Raw genomic sequence first — 19,579 nt, 5'->3', positions numbered from 1 at the left:
GTTTTGCGGGCACTCTATATGTGTGTGGGTTTGTCCCTGTATTTGTGTGTGAGTGTGTGTGCGTGGCATGTAACGCTGAAAGGCGGCACTTAGTTTATATTTAATTGAGGCACTTTATAGATATATCTTAAAGATTCTTTGAACCAGAGTTTTTATCCCTTTCTGCTAGTTGTTTAATTAAAAACCTACAAAACTTTAGCGCCATCAGTTAAGTCAGTCAAGAATCGTGGCAAGCAGCAAATAAACTCTGGATATTTATCAAAAATGTATACGAAAATAAATCTTTACCTCTGAACAAAGAGTTGGAATAATAATGAGCATAACCAGCATGAGCATAAATATCATAGAATTGAATACTGAGCTGCGGCCAAGCTTGGGAAAAAAAAAACTCAAGTCAAAAGCAAAACAAAGTTGGTAAATTCCCAATAAGAGTGCAAACAAAAATAAAAATAAATAAATAAAAAATAATATGTATAAAACAGCAAAGAAAATTGCTCAAAAACTGAATGCTAGAGTCTCTCAGGACTTGCAGACTTTCTCAAAGCTTATCAGCAATTCGCAATACATTTACTAAGAATATTTGAATGTGTGCTTTTGCGCACGATAAAAGTCGCTAATAAGTATTTTAAAATCATTACGGCCTTTTAATTAGCCCGAACATTAAAATCCATTTAGAGAGCAGTTGCGCACTTTTCTCAAAGTTCATATTTCGATTAAATGATTTCTTGCTTCATTAATTCGTCTGTCTTTGTTAATAAGCTTTTCGTATTTGCATGGACACACTAGGCATACACGCAGATTCTCACCAGCACACACACACACACACACACACACATTCAAGCATGCGTGGTCATAAATACTTCATCAGCCGCAAAGGGCAAAGGAGTCGAAGTCGGCTGAAAACTTTAACCTCCCTTGGCATAGGGATGGGCGCATAGGCAAACTGACGATATAATGATCTCCCCTGGGGTATAAACCAGCTACTTCGTGACGGATACACTCAACAAAATCGAGCTCAATTTAAAAAACCGCCTTAAAATGAAAATCGTTTTAAAAAATTTAAAGTTTTTCATGCTGATGATTATTCTTAATGCTCTTGTTTATTTAAAAAAAAATAAATTATAATTTTTCCGCAATATTTTTTTTTTTTTGTGTACCTTACAGCTGCAGTACATTGAAATTCCTGCGGCATTTCTCAGCATCACCTTAATCGCCTGCCAAAGTTGCTTATGCTTGCCATTCCAAGCTGACTGGCCTCCGTAAAAGCGACGGACTACGGGTAACGGACTACGAGCCGGGCAATATTAACAGGAAATGAAATCAAAAGGTCGCCTTTTACTTGATTTTCCCCAATTCCGAGTAGCATTGTTGCCGCTGCTGTTGCTGCCACTTCCTTTACTTGCCACATTGTTCGTGAGACTTGTAGTTTAGCTTCATCATCATCATCATCTGCACTTGGTGGTCGGTAAGTTGCTTAACTTGCTTTAGCTCCATGTGGCTCCATCTCTTCAGCTCTCCGTCTGTTGACGCCCATCTCCGTTTCCGTTCGTTTCATTCGTCATGACTGTAAGCTGGCAAGGAAGTTGCTCCTCCTCCTTGTTGTTGTTGTTGCTGTTGGTCCTTTGTTGTGTAAGTAGCTCATCTGCGGCTGAGCGCGTTTTATTTGTTTCAAATTGAGTTATGCCTAATGAAAATCAAATAAGCCGCAATCCAGCCGGAAATGTCGGTCGTGGATGCCACTCGGTATTTCTCATGATACAGACTCCACTCCATTTGGCTTTGTCTGCTGATATATATATATGTACATATATTATATATACATTTTCGCATTATTCACACGCCTATGCTGTGTAAATAATTTCACATGTTCTCAAACTGTTAAGCTACAAATTGAAAATGCCATTCGAATCGAGCTTAGAAATCAATTAAATGCGACGTCACAAAACTTGAAAGCTGAACTTGAGTATCAAGTATCAAGTATCAAGTATACGCAACGTACTTCATATACAGTTGCGATAATAACAATAGCACCACTGAGACAATTTTCTTAGCAATCCGAAAACTGTATTACAATTTGTTCAAATTAATATTTAATATATTGTTATTTGTCAGCTTGGAATGGCAAGCATATTCCTATAAACTAGTAGTCTTTCATTTGAAATGAACAGTTTCAAAAAGCAGGGAAACAAAATAAATTGTAATAATTGTAGAAATCGTTCATAATTATAATAGGACATTTAAAAAATTAAGATATTATTTTGATTTTTCTTTTTAATTTTCTTCGCCCTTCATAAAATTCAAAATTTAAAATTGAAATTAGTTGAAAACGGAGAAAAAATTGTGTTTTTTTCTTAATCACTGTTTGTAAGAGTTTCCTTCTACTTCCAAAAACGTATTCATAAGCTCCTTAAACTTTCAAATTTTTCATTTCTTGTTAGAGTGTTGCTATTTGTTTTCGCATCAGTATAAATTTAACATTTCATCGAGCATGAAGACAATTTACATATTTCACATGTACTATTTGCCACAAATTGTAGCGAGTTTTGAAGGTGGTGAGGCCAATGAAAATAGTATAACATTTTGTTTATATATATCACACACTTGAACATGATGTGATGTGATATCTGTTTATGAGTGAGGCCCAACTCGGGACACGTTAAGTGCAAGTGTGGAAAATTATTTAATGACTTTTCTGAAATTGAAACGGAATATATGAGTGAGTTGCTGCCGCAGCGTGGCAGTGGCAAGTATCATGATGATGAGGCCAAATATTTGCATAAGCAAACAACTTGTGAGAGACCCGAGCAAGCGGTGGAGTTGATAGTCAGTTGCCTTACACCGGAAGGCATCAAGCACAACTGGCAACTGGCAAGTGGCAAGTCATTTAACACAACCTTAACGTGTACCCCCTTGCGTTGCGCATTTTTCTATTAATTATTTAATCGTCTCTTACGCGACTTGCAAGTGCCGCTGGGGCATTCAACACACTTGTCCATTCGGTTACCAGGGTAACAATTTCTAATGAAGCCACACTTCAATTCCACACTCGGAAAAAAAATTGCCAAAAGAAAGAAAATTTCCAATACTTAATGCTATAAAAAAAAATAGAAAACTAGTGCTTGTATTTCTTAAATTTAAAAAAAAAAGATGTATAATTTCCAGGGTAATTTTTTCTATGCGTGAAGAATTATTTTCTTTCCTTTTTCTGCTCAAATAACTTTTTTAACCAGTTTCTTTTTGAGCTTCGTTCGATTCTTAGGTAAATGCCGCATACAAATTTGAAAAACAAGATTTTTGGTCGAGCTTAGACAAATTAAATAAAAATATAGTATTTTTAGAGACTTGGCTAACAGTCGAAATTTGTAAAATGATTTTAGACAATTGCCACAGTTAAGCCAAAGCTAAGAAGGTTTGAGTTCTGTTCTACTTCGTTCTGCTAATTCTAAGTACAACAAATAACAATAGAAACAATTAGCACAAGCTTATCTAACTTTAAGAAAAATGTTTTCTTATATTTAGAACTAATTTCTAAAAACAAATACAACTCGCTAATTTTTGTGTCGAATTTTTTTCTAGGTGCACGGATGATGAAGAAGTCCACTCGATGCATTTCTGCTGCTGGCAACGAGCATGTTGTCATCGTCTTCATCTTCATCAGCAGCAGCAGTAGTGTTATTTTGTTCCGGCGACACTTACCAGACAGCTGAGAGGCAACTCCAGCTGCACATAATTCGTAATTAATGACTAGTTAAAGAGCAGCCTTGAGGGGCAGTGAGAGACTTTGCTCGACACTGCGATTTACAGGAGACAAACGGCTGACAGCCAAACGCTGATTTATGGCCACAGACCGCAAAATTTATATGCCATCAAAGAAGTGGCGATGCGAGTCGACTCTTCGCCTGAATCCACAGCAACCATCTCGGAGGTGCCTGCTAGACTTTAGTTGCAATCCATATTCAATATGGCCTCTAATCTCTTTGGGCATGTTGCCTTTGTCCTCTGTTTTGTATGTAAACGAAATATAAATGAAATTGATCAGCAATTTATCAGAGGAACTGATATTTTTCTGATCGATTTAATTTTTTAAATATTTATTTTTTAGTAGCTTTTAGATTCGAATTTGATAGTGGTTGTAGTGCTTTATATAAAAAAATCTGGACTTAAAGGTGACTCAAGTTGGGTTAGAAAATAAAAGGAGTCATCCGAATTACAAAAGGAAATCAAGTAGGAATTGAAAATAAGAAAGATAAAGAAGACCATTTCAAAATACAGACAGTTTGCACTTTTGTTACACAAAATAAGTGTTGGAGCCTTCCATTTCGAATTCTTAGGCTCTTTCAAATTTGCTCAACTAATTGCAGCTGCTATAAGTAAGTTAAAAAAAGATTTAGCATTTAAAAACAGACTGGAAAATACAAGAAGTTTAACTATCTATTTTCAACTATTTCTTTGGGTGTTTAATTTAAAAATTTTCTAGACTGATCAGAAATTTAAAACGAATTATATTATATAATAATATATGATTAATTTCGCACTCCCAGAACGTGTTTGCTTACTATTAACTGATATAACTTAATTTCAATAGACAGTGTATACACTTTTCTATTTCATTTGACTGCATACATATCCATTTTTTTTCAATTTAATTTTTTTTTTTTTTGCTTTTGCTTTTGTCACAGCATTTGAATGTGAAATGTCAGTCACATTCCGACAGAGCTGGGCTTTATGTTCATCTTGGCTGAGTTTCCTTCCCATAGATCAACTCTTTGCAGTAGCAGCATAAAGCCAATGAAGGAGACCAAAAAGAGAGAAAGGACTCCCGTTTGAGGCTGTGTTTCATTTTGTAGCTACTACTTGTGGCCCTTACACTCATAAAAATAATTTAAAGGTTATATTGTCTTTACAAATAATTTAAATCTCAGAAACAAGTAGTTATATTTACTGACTCTTTTACGTGTTTATTAATAATATAAGCAATAAAAAACGAATTTTTGAATTGTTTAAAGAAACACCTTAAAATTAAACTTTTTTTTTTAAATAATTGAAAAATGTAACATGAAATTAAGAAAAGAAAATCTGTGATTTTTAAAAATATATTTTCTAAGTATACGGGTGACTTACCCTTGCGAATTTTTAAAATTTAGTGCGTCTTATCCTTCTGAGTGTACATAGGAGGCATAAGAGACCAAGCAAGAGCAATTTGTCTTCTGCCAGCAGCCTCGATAGTCAATGCTGAGCCCATTTACATTCGCTTTATTGCCAAAGGCGGCATTTTCTATTTTCCTTTTTCTATACGCTTTTTGCATGTTGTCAGTTGGATGGCTTAGAGCCTATTTGAAAGCCTACATAACTAGAGAGTTGCATGCACAGTGGCTTTCAAATTGTAATTCCTCAATTATAAGAGTATCGTCTATGGCATACCAATAAATATTTGTTAGCTGACGACAGTTTGAGACCAACCTTTTGATTAATGACCTCCGCCTACGATTTAATGCACCGCCAACAATTCCATAAAACAAAAATATAAAACATAAAAAACGAGACCCAACTAAGTAAGCCAACGCGAGAGATAACAAGAAACTTTTTTTACACTCTGTTTATTTTGAAACCAACTTTTAGCTAAGTGCAAAACAATTTACCCAAATACGCGTACACACATTGCCCTAACACACACATATATATTTATATATATATATATATATACAACTTAATTGTTCATCCGAGTAATGCCGCTTGCCGTTGCACATGCAACACTCTGTTGTTGTTGTTTTTGTAGCATGCTTGTAAAATCAGCCAAAGCTGTAAAAAGCTTGGCTAGTTGCTTTCCGCACCCTGTACGTGAACTTGAGACTAACAGGGTATGCTCAGCTGCATATTTAAGTCCCACAACCTTTTTTTCGTTATTCATTGCAAGGTACAAATTTACGAAATATCAAAATATACAAAACTTTCTAGTTTCCAGATCAATATTCATTTTAGAGCGATTTTACATCAAGCTTATCAGTCAATTTCTTTCTTCAAGAATTAAGTACCAAATAGTATCTCCCAAATATCCAAATTCAAAATAATGTCTCTCATAACCAACATTTTTACATACTTTATGTTATCGCTTATCGATTACAGCGTATCCATCTTACTTCGTTTATTATGATAATGCCTTTTAGGACTACCTTAAGCTTATGAATACATTTCTTTCTGCTAGATTGCAATTTAAAATAATGTATCCGATGTTATCGGTTATCGGTTAGTGTCATACTGTTAGTCGAGCACTCCCTATCTTACTCCGTTTATTATGCTAATGTAAAGAGGGACCCCTCCCCTAGCTAAGCCACCTGCACTGCCATGTTGTTATTGTGTAAGTTGATTGGTGGAACCGCGTGCTCTGCTGCATGGTTGTTTAACACACATATCTGGATAGCCTGGAAAGGAGTGGGTGAGTGGGAGAGGGGTGGATCAGGGATGAGGAGCCAACAACAGCAGACGAGAAGGCAACAATTGAAAACTGTGTCAGAGGCTTTGGCAAATGCAATGCATTTGTGGAATACTTTCTAAGTGGCATTATCCCGAACCAAAAGTTACTCGTTCTATGCATAATAAGTACGTTCAACAATTCAGCGTAAAATTAAAAACAACAAAAAAATAATTTAAAAAATATATTGTTAAGCCTTAAATATTGAAGTAAAAATAGCTTTATAGATTTGAAGTGACTGAAGTATTTAATGCATATTCAAAGCCGTTTTTAACTTTATCGAGGACAATTCCCCTATTTTATAATATTTCCATAATTTCTTAGCGTTGGCTTTTGCAGGTGCAACAATTTAGTTTGACTAAAAAAAAAAAACAAAAATGAGACTCTTAAGCTTTTCATCTTTTGGAATAATAAATCTTTATTTATTTATTTAATTATTTGCTTCAAATATTTAATGTATATTCATAACTTAGCCGAAGGATCATTGCGTTATAGATATTTTATAATATATATTTGTTCATTTATCATTTATATTTAGTGGTTAAGTTCTTGATTTTTAAGCATTAAGTCTTTTGGCAAAAAAAATTATAGATTTTAATTGCCTGAAATATTTAATAAAATATTTAATTTGTATCATTTACAATCTTAACTCGCTCTTTGCATAATAAGTAGGTGTTACAATTTAGCTTACAAATAATAGCCGAAAATTAAATTAAAATAGCCAAAGAATAGATTTTTAAGCCTTAAATATTTTAAAGCAAACATTATAGATTTTTATCATTTGGCTGAAATATTTAATTAGAACAATAATTAATTAATAATTATTTTCAACGCCCTCAATTTCGTTGACTGGCAATTCCCTCATCAATGATTATTATTTTATTATTTCATTTATAAAGTATAGCTGAGCACTTTGCTTAACTTCTTTATCTTGGGTTTTCTCAGTAGTTGGCCTTAAAGAGCATGAGAGCTCAAGAGTACAAGACGCTGAAGTGTCGGCCTGTTTAGGTCGTTGCCTGCCAACTTCAGCAGACTGTAAAATAAAATAATTATGAGCGATAAATTTTGCAGGCGTGTTAAAAAGAAAAAGAAAAAAACTGTCGCGACGCTGATAATGAGCAAAGTAGCAAAGTGGGAGCAACCAAAGGTTGTTCTGGCAACCCACTGAAACAGGCTGAAAAACAGGTTGAAAACAGAGCTAGAGAGAGCGAAGCAATTATGTGCGAACAAATGTACAGCATCTAATTGGATCGATGCGAATCGCATATAAAAGCATCAGCAGCAAAATACTTCGAAACGATTTCAAAGATAGCGCCATTAAAAATTCATAAGAAATTTCGTTTGGGCTAATTCAATTGAAGGCCTGAAGTGGCGGCAGTTGGAAATCTACTCGCAATTGGCCGGGTCGATTCAGCTCATATTTTATCGGCTGGTGCAGTTGCACGTGGCACACAGCCACTTTGCCACGACGGCCACCTGCCACTGTCTGCCTGCCGCACAGATTTATTTCATTTAACGGCAGAGCCGAGTAGCTTCCTTTTATATCATTTCAATTATCGCCTGTTGGCAGGCGTTCATAAATCTGAGCCATGAAAGTTCTTGGCCAGCGATTTAATTAAGTGCAAGCAGCGCTTATCTCTCTCTCTCTCTCTCTTTCTCTCTCTCTCTCTCTCTATCTCTCTCTTTCTCTCTCTCTCTCTCAGTGGCTTCTACCCAGTCAGTATCTGAGAATCACGCCTCTGCGAGCACACAATACGGAATATCAAATTTGGTTAACTCTCCAACGAGCACTTTGACTGCACAACAAAAAAAAAGAGAATGAAAAAAAAATTAGAAAGAAAAATGCAGCTTGTTCTCAGCAAATGTCAAATGTCATACAGAAAAAAAGAATGTTGTGTAACAGCCGCAACTGTTAAAGCTTGGTCGTGTCACAAAAACAGCAACAAACAAGTAAATGCTAACAAACGGAAACAAACAGCTGCATTAGCAGACTCAAATCAGCAGCAACACCGACAAAATCAACAACTGCAACAACAATTCTGAATGCAAAGTTGAGCGCAGTTGAGTTACTCACTTAAAAATTCCAAACACATAACGGAAATATGCAAAAGCTCGGGTCGAAAACGGGAAATGACCAAGCTTGCCAGGTTTTCTCACCTAGCTTATGTTTCTAATACCCTATAAAATTACACTACCACCGAGAGAAGTTCTGACTAAAGTCATAAAACAAACATCACTCGCAAATTTAAACGAATCAATTTATTTTTCTATGAAATATTCATTAAAACTTCTTATATAAAAGCCAAAGTTATTTATGTATTTTTTTTAATATAAATATAATCCTCATCAAATAAATCATTTATTTTATTTGATTACTATTTTATTTATTATTTAAGTATTTTAAAAATTTAGTTAGCACAATAAAGACTTATTAAAAACATTTATATAAGCACAAGATTTAAAATTCCAAAACATAAAAAAAACTTTATTTTATTATCATTTATTTTATTATTATTTAATTTTTATTGTTTTTTTTTATTATTTGTTATTAATTTTTTTTTTACTATTATATTTTTTACATATCGTTTATATTGGGAACGTAGATTAACCTATTGCAAGGTTCTCCAATATTGATTTGAGAATTTTTTTTAATTCACTTTTAATGCAATTAGTGACTTGCTTAAGCAATTTCATATAGGGTATTACATCGTCTAGCAGATTTTCAAATTTCCATTGGCAAGTTTGCCATTTTGCCATAGCCTCGCCCGGCTCAAACGAGTGGCTAACGAGCGCAGCAAGGATGCAAAATTATGAGACGCTGACATCCTATGCCGGAAGATTTATGAAATTCACTTTGATTGCTTAAAGTGGGAAAGGAGCTGCCAACTGGCCCAACACAACTGCAAGACGACAGACGGTCAGAACGACAGACAGACAGAGGGCATGCAAGTGCTATCAGAGCCCGCTACAAATTAGTGATAATGAATAATTTCCCTGGCGGTAATTAAGTGCATCATTAAAACGTGCCTAATTGCCAGGAGCAACGACAGCATTTCAAATGGTCGATGTTGATGTGTGTGAGTGTGTATGTGTCTGTGTGTGCGTTGCCTCAAACGGTTTTCCAATTACCAAGCAGCCAAGTCGAAGCAAAAGTCATTTTCAGTTTTACATATCCTCTGAAAGCAGCATAAGCAAATCTTGCCTCCTCCTTGCCACTTAGCTGCAGCATGCAACTGTGTGGAGGTATGCGCAACCCAAAATTGACCTGCAGGCTGCCTATCAAAAATGTTTGCCTGGTGTCTATGTGAGTTAATGTTTGTGCCACACATTTGAGCCGCTAGCCAGCAAACAATCGGTGATCAGCTGCAGTGGCAGAAGCAGCTGCTGCAAACCGCAAATTAGTTGCGCCCAAATTGCATGCAACCGTGTTGCAGCAACTCTACAAGCAGTGCACATCCAGCTATGCTCAGTCCAAAGGCCAGTACAAATAGTGCAGCTGATATGTCATCTACAACAAGTGGCTTGGGCGCCTTCTTGGGCACATATCCAATGGCCTGATTGAACAGGATCTGCCCTGTATTCCTATCCAGATACTTCACAACATGCTGCAGAGTGAAAAAAAAACATTTTTTATATTAATATTAATAATAACATTTTTTTTATATTTTTTTGGGATAACTTCTCGAGCTTATCCCCTTATATCCATATATTATTTATCCATATGTATTCTATGCAGTTCAATGGTGAAATGATTCCAAGACAGTGTAAAATCAGTTTGACTGATTGAAATGGATAACTAAATAGATATAGTTTAGTCGCCATGAACTGGGATTGGAAATTTCTATTTATAAAGCGATATTCAATTCTGATAAGGGTAGTTACTCTATCCAGGGTGTATGAAAAGGACTTTCTTGCCTAAAATCACCTCTACATATATCATTATTAATAACGGACGTCTGACTGAATTGAAGACAGCTTGGAATTTAATATTAATGTGTATATAAGGAGTTCTAAGATACCTCTAATTCCCAGTGGACATAGAGACCTGCCTCCTGGCAGCTGCGGATGTGTCTGTTCAGCTGTGGCATCAGCGCCCAGCCTCGAATGGAAACCGCTCGAGTCCAATCAAAGTAGAGATCATCGCGCAACACCTGCAAAAGTTCACTTATTAAATTCTCAAACAGTTCACCCAATAAAGATCTTGCCCACAATTCGATTCTCAACGGCCTGCGATGTCACATAGTTGCCAAAGTTAAATGCGCCGGAAGCCAATCTCTCGATTGCCAGACCATAATTTGGTCGAAAGCTTGCATTGTACAGGAAGTTATAGTCGCGCACCTCGAATTTATCGGCTAGTATCTGTTCCGCATCCAAATCGGACTTCTCTACCGTATGTACCCAGACTATCGACGGTGCCGCCCACTTCCACTTGACCTGTGCCCACTTTTCAATGGTGTCCACGGGTGCATCATATAAGGGCACAGTAAGGAGAGACTTTAGTTGCCCACTGTAAATGTTCTCCAGCGTGATTGTCGCACACAGCAACGTAGCCAGAAAGAAGCGTGTTCCAAAGCGATCAAACCTTAAAAAATGTCAATTTGTAATTTAATTTTCCTAATCCCAAAAATATGGCGAAAGGTTTTTTCAAATTATATTATATAAATTTATAAACTATATTAAATGTTTGCGCGTATGTGAACCCTTGCTTTGAGAAAGCCACAAACATAAATTTTTGAAATTTACTTTGTGAATAATGTGGCGACTAACCATTGGCGTCAAAATTTGGCGATTAACTAAATCTTAGTTTTCATGAGTATGACGCATGTTTTTTAATCATTTTGTTTCACTCAAAAAACTACAGTACAAATACAAATCCACGGCATAGAACTGAAATTAAAATTTTAAAATCGAGTATTATGATAATTTAAAATAAAATATTATTTTTTAAAGTATACGGCACCTGATTCCTATTCTAACTTAATTTAAAAAAAAAAAAAACATTTGTATCAACTAACAGCTGCAACTGATGCTGACTTCCTCTAGGTGAATTGTCGAAAAAATGCACATTCGTACAAAATGTTATAATTAGCCTATAAAGCTATAACAAAATGATTTATCGATAAGCAACTCACGTCAAGGGCGCTGATGGCTGCTGAATGAAGAGCGCAAAGATATCGATGAGAGATTTTTCCACATTTTCTGCCTGAACAAAGACAAGCTTTGGCCTGCCTTGCACAATTAAGTGGCTTGAATATCTTAGCCAAGACAAAACTAGACTGCAGACGATAATCGTTAAAATCAGCAGCAGCCAAGCACCTCCATTAAAAGGCATAAGATCAGTACGCCAAGCTTGCAATGGGCTATGAATTAAAGATTATTGTTAGAATCAGTATTGTGAGTAATAAAGGATCACCTACGCAGGAGCCGGTCCTATTATGGTAACTGCAGATCGGGCTATCGTATGCGATGTCTCCGTGATGCCATCGTACCAATTGTATATGCAGCCAATGGCCAATTCCACACGCTGCTTGTAAATGTCTCCCAGCATGCCATGAGCACTCTCATTCTCGTAGATGGCACCCCAGTTGTCGGCTCCATCTATGAATTACAACTGGAGTTACTAATAGCGCAATCATAAAAGCAAAAACTAGTATTACAAAATAAATCCTCGATAAAAATCAAAATGCAATCGGAAAATAAATCACACTGATTTTAGAAAATCGCGTTAGATCGCCTTCATGCTTTTAGAAATGTGTGAAATTCAGAAAAAAATAATGAAAAACCAAATTCAGTGCGCTTTTTATTATGAGTGAACCCAAAATCTGTACATATGTTTTATTAATAAAAAAATATAAACAACAAAAAAAGCTAATATAAGCGTTGTATACAAATGAAAAACACCCTGAAAATTTGAAAAAATGTTTATACATTTTAGAAAAAACAAATATACCCCGGACTTAGCAATATTCTTTGTAAATAGTAAGGCGCTCAAGTTTTGGTGATTCTCTATAATTCAAGGCATTTTTTCTGAGTGTAACAAATAATGAAATGAAAATGGCTTAAGTGAGATTTACTGGCTTTAAATGCGTTATAAAAATACCAAAAGTAAAAGCTAGATTAAATTAAATTAAGAACAAAATTAAATATTAAATAAGACTTTTAAGATTTTCTGGGGTATTTAAATGCAAAACGGAAGAAATACAAAAATTAAAAAATAGATTAAATTAAAATAAAAATATAATTTAATATTAAATTTAAATTGAAAAAATAAGAGATATTTATATGATTTATAAGACAATTAGTCAATACTTCAAGTTATACACTTACAGGCCTCGACACGCAGGTGGCAGTTGTGCACCTCGCAGAAAGTGCTCATAATCTTCGCTTCGGAGCCGTCGTATGCAACGGAGCGATTGGCGCCATGCGGGTTAATTGGATCCTCATTGCCGGTACCAGCTGCCTGCGATTGGAGTTGCGGGAGTTTATTAAGTTTTTGGGGGGTGCCCTAATTGGCGTCCATTCTTGGTCATTGAAGTGTCTGTTCTAATTTACTAAATGGCCTCGTAATGGTGATGGCACACAATGTAATCCACGTTCCCCCTCCCCCCCACACACATATGTGAGTGTGTGGAGACACCCACACATCCACATGGACATCGACACTCGGCGCCAATTAAATGGAAACACGTAATTTAAATCAATGTTGTGCTAAAGCCGGCCGTAAACAAAACCACATTCACACGCTTGCGGCCATCTGTATGTGTGTGTGTGAGTGTGTGAGAGTGTGTATTTCGGTTGTGTGTGTTTACAAATGTGCGAATGTCCTTAAGGCAAACAATTGAGTGTGAACAAAACTTCCAACAAATGACAACAAAGAATTTTTTTGGTTTTTTTTTGCAGCTGCTGTTTTGTTTGTGTTCCGTGTTCGGTGTCCTTTGTCCTTTGGGCAAGGGACTCGCGCACAGTGGTCAGTGTGCGTTTGAAAATATCAGTGAAACACAATCAGATTATCATTATAAAAATATATCTGAACTATCTAATAGATACATATCAATTCTGAAATACCTGTATTTTATTTTTATATATTTCTTTTTTATATAATTAAAATTAAAATTTTTAATTCACAATATCCCAAGCAGATTGTCTATCTAAAAAATATATCAAATTTATCTACAAAAAAATATATTAGACAATTAACTGAATTTTCAGAAAGAAATATATCTTAAAAATATATCAATAATAAACAGTTATATAAAATTAAACGAAATTACAGTATGTTAAATACTGTATACATATCATGTTTTTGGTTTAGTTTACTTTTAAAAACATGCACATTCTCTAATCGGTTTCTCCAAAATTCTTGAATTGCAGTTATATTTACGTCAAATCACAATCTATATATCTAAAAAATATCAAATATTTTCTAATAAACGGAAATTGTAGTGTTTATTTATAGCATAGATACATATATATATATTATTTTAGTTGGTTTACTTTAATTTTAAAATGATGCCCATTTTATAATCGGTTTTTTTTAATTCCTAAATATATTAATTATGCCCACCGAAATATGCGCTTTGCACAATCGGATTGATCGGATTGGTTTAAACTACAACTAAAAAGGAAGCGGTAAATACATATTTCATATGTATATATTTTATATAGATATGGAGCACGCCCAAAGAGTGCGAGCTTTCAGTTACCGAAAACGTTGCCGACAACTAAGTAGTACACAGGAAATAACTTTCTATGAAGTCACCAAGAGCACACACACACACTCACCCTGATCGGGGTAAGGGGATTCTGGGTAAACAACCACTGGCCATTTATTCATGACCATTTCATAGAGCTCCCTAATGCGACAAGAACACAACAACAACAAGAACAACAATGTGGACAACGATGAGGCTGCTGAGGTTGACCAATTGGCTTTGCTTAATGCCGGCGTGCAAATCTCTGCGACATTTGTGCGAGTGCCGACAACAACAACAAGAACAAGTGGGAATAATGTCGACTACGGTATACCCTGCACTTGGCTATTATATCTATTCTATTTTTATTGCCAAATTTCCCTTCAAAGCGATTTACTCAACCAAATACAAGACAATAAATATTTTCCTCATTTATTCAGAATTTGGAATCTGCAGTGTTTTGTTTTCAACTAAACAACATCATTAAGAGCATTTAGATATGTTATTATATTTTTGACACTCAATAATTAAAACAAAACAAATTTATTGCCTTTGGCTTCATATATGAGTTACAAAAACCAATAAATTAACATGCTACATTCTGCATATTGGCATAAGAAACAAATAAAAATGATGAGTGAATGCCAAGTGAGCTCGACCACGATATACTCAGTTAAATGTATTGCAATTTGATTGCCAATTTGTAATTGGAAGAAAATAAACCATTTTTTTACAAAGAATGCGCAACTGCTGCTTTTATTTTTTCGCTTCTTTTTGACTCTTTCCGTACAAGAATTCCAGAAGCAGTACTTATTTTAAATTATAAGGATATTCCCCGTTTATTAAAAATCAAAATTTGAAAGTATAGTAAAAGTAATGGTTTGTTCTTCTTAATCGTTAGAAAGAATCTCTTAGTGGTTATTATTAATGTGGCCAATATGTTTTTCGCAAGTGTATATACTTTATAGTGTCACAGATGCTTCCTTCTATCTGTTACATACTTGAGCAAAAAGCCATTATACCCCCTTTTACGCATTTTCAGTGGGTGCAGGGTATAAAAACAACAACAGCAACAACAATATGAGACAGAATAAACAGCATCAGCGATAAATATAAACTTAACCGGCAATTACTTACCACATAATTAGTAACTGTGTATGGCACATAAGTAATGGAGCCTAGGCGCAGTGTGCGCCTCTGAAGATTGAGCAGCTTGTTGGGATAAAGTTGGTGTTGGGATTGGGCATGCGGCTGGTTGACAAAAGTTTCGTTCGGCAAGAATGCGTCCAAGAGCTGAGCATCCAAATTTCCACTGGCACCGACAAACTTTTGTGTCCACAGCCCCAAATTGATGTCGCGGTGTGGGTGTGGCAAGCTAGCTGTTGCCTCAACTACTCCAACTCCAACTCCAACTCCAACCTCAACACCAGTTCGAATTGCTTTGCCACTTCTGGCATATCCTTTGTTTGCCGGCTCTCCTGGCCGCAACATCAGATGGTGTGGGTAGACTAAGTCCGCATTACAGCACATCGAACAAGCCAGAAATACCGCCAACAACAAAAAACAAATTAAGTTCCAAGCCAAGAACAACAGCCAAAAAAACCAAAAGTGAGTCAGACATTTCAGTCGGGCGTAACCGACCGCCAGATACTCTAATAACAGTTTAATACCAGCCAGTAACAGGTGCCACAGAACAGAAAATGAGTTTCCTACACTCATCAACTATGATGAGAAATAGAAATGATTTCTATAAATTAGAAATACGATTTCTTAAAAAAAAACTATATATTTCTCTCGATTCTCGCTTCAAATAAATCCTTTCTAAATGGTAGACATTTTTGATCATAATATTTTGCAATTATTTCTAAAAAGAAAATGGAAAAAAAATCGCTCCCTGCATTAGATCGATTTTCATTCCACGTTTGGTAACTTTAGTTCCTAAAATGCAGGCGATCTTTAGTTCTTAAATAGTGGACATATGTACACACGAAATTTTAAAACATAGTCTGACGCAGGTGCGCACACTTATTTGTTTCAAGTCTGAAGGCTAAGATTTCAGTCGGACAGACAGCATTACGGACATTGCACAAAACTAATATACTCTTTTGTGACGTCTGTACCAGAGTATAAGAAAAAAAACTTTACAATTGAAGAACAGACCGTCAAGCGTGGAAATTATTGGCCAGTGTCGCCAAAGTTGAAAGTTTGATCAACTGATGTGCCCCGCGGCTGTTTTTTGTCCCTCCGAGTGTGTGGCAAAGTTTTTGTTGAGTTTGACTTGACTTTCATTAGTGCCCCTGGAGATTCACTCTAGTCAACAACGACTATTGTCGACTAAATAAAAACTAATGCCAATTGTGTTGGCAAACATTAAGTGCTCAAGTATTAAGCTGAGTAAACATCAAAAGGATTAGTGCGAATAATATGTAAAACTAACTACCATCTTAAGCAATTATTATTATTATACAAATGACATAACGATTCTAGTTAGGTTTTGCTTTTCAACTATTTTAAAAATATTTTCTATTTGGAAATATTTTCAAAAAATATAAGAAATAAATTTCTAAAATTCATAAAGGCTTTTTATATATGCTAGAACATTTTAGAAGAATAGAAGGAAAATTAGAAAGACTTTTTTATATTTTTTACAAATATTTTTCAAAAATTTTCGCAAGCTCAAAACTGGGACTCACTTAAAATAATAAGCGTGATTTAATGTATATTTGATGTTATTTGACCCCAATCAATTCACATAGGAAATAATGCATTTTAGCTGTATTTTATACTCACATTGCAATATTTCTAGGCTGAGCAATACCCTAGGATCTTCATGTTCACACAGAAACAAGTAGAGTTTATCTTTTAGCCTCACGTTGGCATTGCGTGTGGCAAAATAGCGAGCATGAAGAAACTGAGCTGTCTGCGGCAATATCGTGATAAAACCCTGCCCAAATAAAAAAAGTGGCTATAATGATATAACAATGAGATAAAAATTCATTTAGGATAACACACCTCAGTCACGCTGGAGTTAACGGCAGCTAAGACTTGCCATTCCAGCGAATTCGGCTGGGTTGCATCTTGGGGCAACTTGGCCACATTGATCCACTGTAGCAAGATAGGTTGGCTGAGATTACGCAGAGCCAGTTGTACAGCCTCCAGATAGGCAAGTTGCAGCGTAGTCGTCTCCTGGGTGCTATTGTGAACAATCAGCAGCGAGGAGAGTGGCGCAAAATATTGACTTACTGTTGCGAGATTACAGGAAATTAAATAGAAAGTGAAACATTTTTTTTATTTATTTAATGTCAACTAATGTCACACATGTAATATCTACAAAAAAAAAAAAAAAAAAAATGGAAAAATCAATTGAATTAAAAATAAAATGTAATATTAAAATTAAACTAAAAAAATGAAAACAATTTATAAGAATAAATTAAATTACTCTATATTAAGTATAAAATAAAAATCAAATTTAATACTTCATTTTAATTAAATGGTAAATAAGAATTTCTTAAAAGTTATAAAAAAAAACAACAGACAAAAAAGTTAGTATGAATGCAAAGAAAACTATTATTCGCAAGATAAAACTAAAATTGAGCTCTTAATTATATTAACAAGGGACTCGGCATTAATTACGTGATAAAGTCTATTTGTAATCATTACAGAGTACTCGAAGTGGATTATGCAACAAATAATGCCACGAGGCTTACCTATTATGTGGATTAGCCTGGTCAAGTGCGTAAACTGCTGTGGCAGCAACATCGTGAAGCGCCTCAGACTAGTGCGTAGCAGTAGTGCACTCTTATTTATAGGCACATCTCGGCATATCGCTTACCAACAATTGGCTTTAGCTGGTAAATTGAATTTAATGAGACTGGCAGCTAAACTGCTGTTTGTTCACCTGAGGTAATGTTTGCATTGACATTAGCTTAATTAAAGATACACAGCGTAAAAGCAGCTCACATATCCATGTGAATGTTTTCTTAGGCCATCAGCAAACAAATGCAACTAAATAGGCAAGGGTTCGAGCTGAAATCACTAGTAAATTAACCCAAGTCCTTACATATACCCACAAATTGTTTGCAGATCACATATCAGAGGGCATGTCATAAAGATACTTAAGTGTGCTTAGCTAGACATTTATTTATGGCCCAAATACCTGAGCAAATGAATGCTCATTGCTGCAAATATGTAGGAAATTGAGGGATATATTACAGCTTTTTATTTCAACACTATACATAAGCATTAAGCATGACCATCATCTTAAAGCCTTAATGTAGTAGTTAATAGTGTTTTGCATCAATTTTCTTGCACTGAGCTTTAGGTGAAATAATAGTTCACTAACTATAAGTTATTCTTTGAAAAACTAAGCGAGACATTAAGGCTTTTCATTTCAGCACTCTAATTACACTCTAATTAAAGCATTTATGCCCTTTAACATAATTTTATGTAATATAATATTTCCGTCACTCAATGCTTACATTTAAATATTTCTTTTAATTGATTAGCTTAATTTAATTGAATTTCAATATTTTCAGTTAAATTTCATGCGCTTTTCATACTGCTTGTTCATTAAAGAAAATCCAGTTGTGATGCTTATATGGAAATGTTTATTTCTCTGCTGGTTATGCATCTTTATCAGCTAGTTGTGATTGTTGTAGTTATGCAATTGTCAGCTAAATAGTCGATGTAAGCCACAATTTGCAATGCAAGAGAATTACAAGCAAATCTGGCATTGCAATATTAGTGCAATGCCAATTAACTGACCGAGCAAACAACCCAACTGACAACCACAACCACAACTACAATGTTCGACAGCAGGGAAGGGTAAGAACAAAAGGAATTCTTACATTTCCCCCTTAACACATTGACTTTCATTAAGAATGTTGTGGATAGCCAAGCCAAGCCAAAATGACGGTCTTTGAAAACTGAAACTGAACCCAGGCCAAATAGCAATTGAAACAATTCAATTGCTCAGTTAAAGTGTGTCTGTTTGTAGGTGTGTGTGTGTGTGTAGGTGTTTGTGAGTAGATGTGTGTGTGTGTGCACTTCAAAAAAATTCGCAAAGGATAACTCATCTCATTCGTCAGAAAATATATATCTAACTAAATAAATAATAAATAATAATTTAAAATTTCACTTCCACAAACTTTTTTCGCAGTTTATAAATACTCATATAATTTAATTAGAAAAAAAAATTATGGTTTTAAGGCGACTCGAACTAAACTCTATATATAGAATAGAAAATATTTCTTACAAATAAAGTAAATAAGAACACATAAAATGTTTGAGATGGTCGATCAAGGGCAAGCCTTTCTAACTTTTAGCATTTTTTTGTATATTTAAGAAGTATTAATAGAAATTCTTATTAATATTATCATTATTATTATTATTACTGTTGTTCTTATTTAATTAGTATTAT

General features: G+C 34.9%; 1 protein-coding gene across 1 annotated transcript; it reads right to left on the bottom strand.

Annotated features, from left to right (window-relative positions):
- Window positions 1-9,867: 9,867 nt before the first annotated feature.
- LOC6569701 lies at window positions 9,868-17,919 on the bottom strand. The gene is made up of 10 exons (XM_032741651.1): window positions 17,868-17,919; window positions 17,173-17,402; window positions 16,951-17,104; window positions 15,298-15,668; window positions 12,797-12,929; window positions 11,887-12,067; window positions 11,602-11,829; window positions 10,679-11,051; window positions 10,489-10,620; window positions 9,868-10,074 (listed from the first exon to the last, which is right to left on the bottom strand). The coding sequence occupies exons 1-10, from the start codon at window positions 17,917-17,919 to the stop codon at window positions 9,868-9,870; spliced, it is 2,061 nt and encodes a 686-aa protein (XP_032597542.1).
- Between the last annotated feature and the right edge of the window lie 1,660 nt (window positions 17,920-19,579).

Source organism: Drosophila grimshawi, unplaced genomic scaffold, assembly GCF_018153295.1.
Source record: "Drosophila grimshawi isolate 15287-2541.00 unplaced genomic scaffold, ASM1815329v1 contig_311, whole genome shotgun sequence".
NCBI classification, from domain to species: Eukaryota; Metazoa; Arthropoda; class Insecta; order Diptera; family Drosophilidae; genus Drosophila; species Drosophila grimshawi.
Note: the sequence above shows the minus strand (reverse complement) of the source record. Positions and strands in the feature narration are given on the sequence as shown.

What these genes read in the sequence shown, in the direction of transcription:
- LOC6569701 (XM_032741651.1), bottom strand. Translation starts at nt 17,919, where the DNA reads ATGTTGCTGCCACAGCAGTTTACGCACTTGACCAGGCTAATCCACATA. An exon ending in CAGCCTAGAAATATTGCAAT is followed by an intron (nt 15,669 to 16,950) that starts GTGAGTATAAAA and finishes ATGCGGACTTAG; the next exon opens with TCTACCCACACCATCTGATG. An exon ending in ATGTCCACTGGGAATTAGAG is followed by an intron (nt 10,075 to 10,488) that starts GTATCTTAGAAC and finishes TTCACTCTGCAG; the next exon opens with CATGTTGTGAAGTATCTGGA.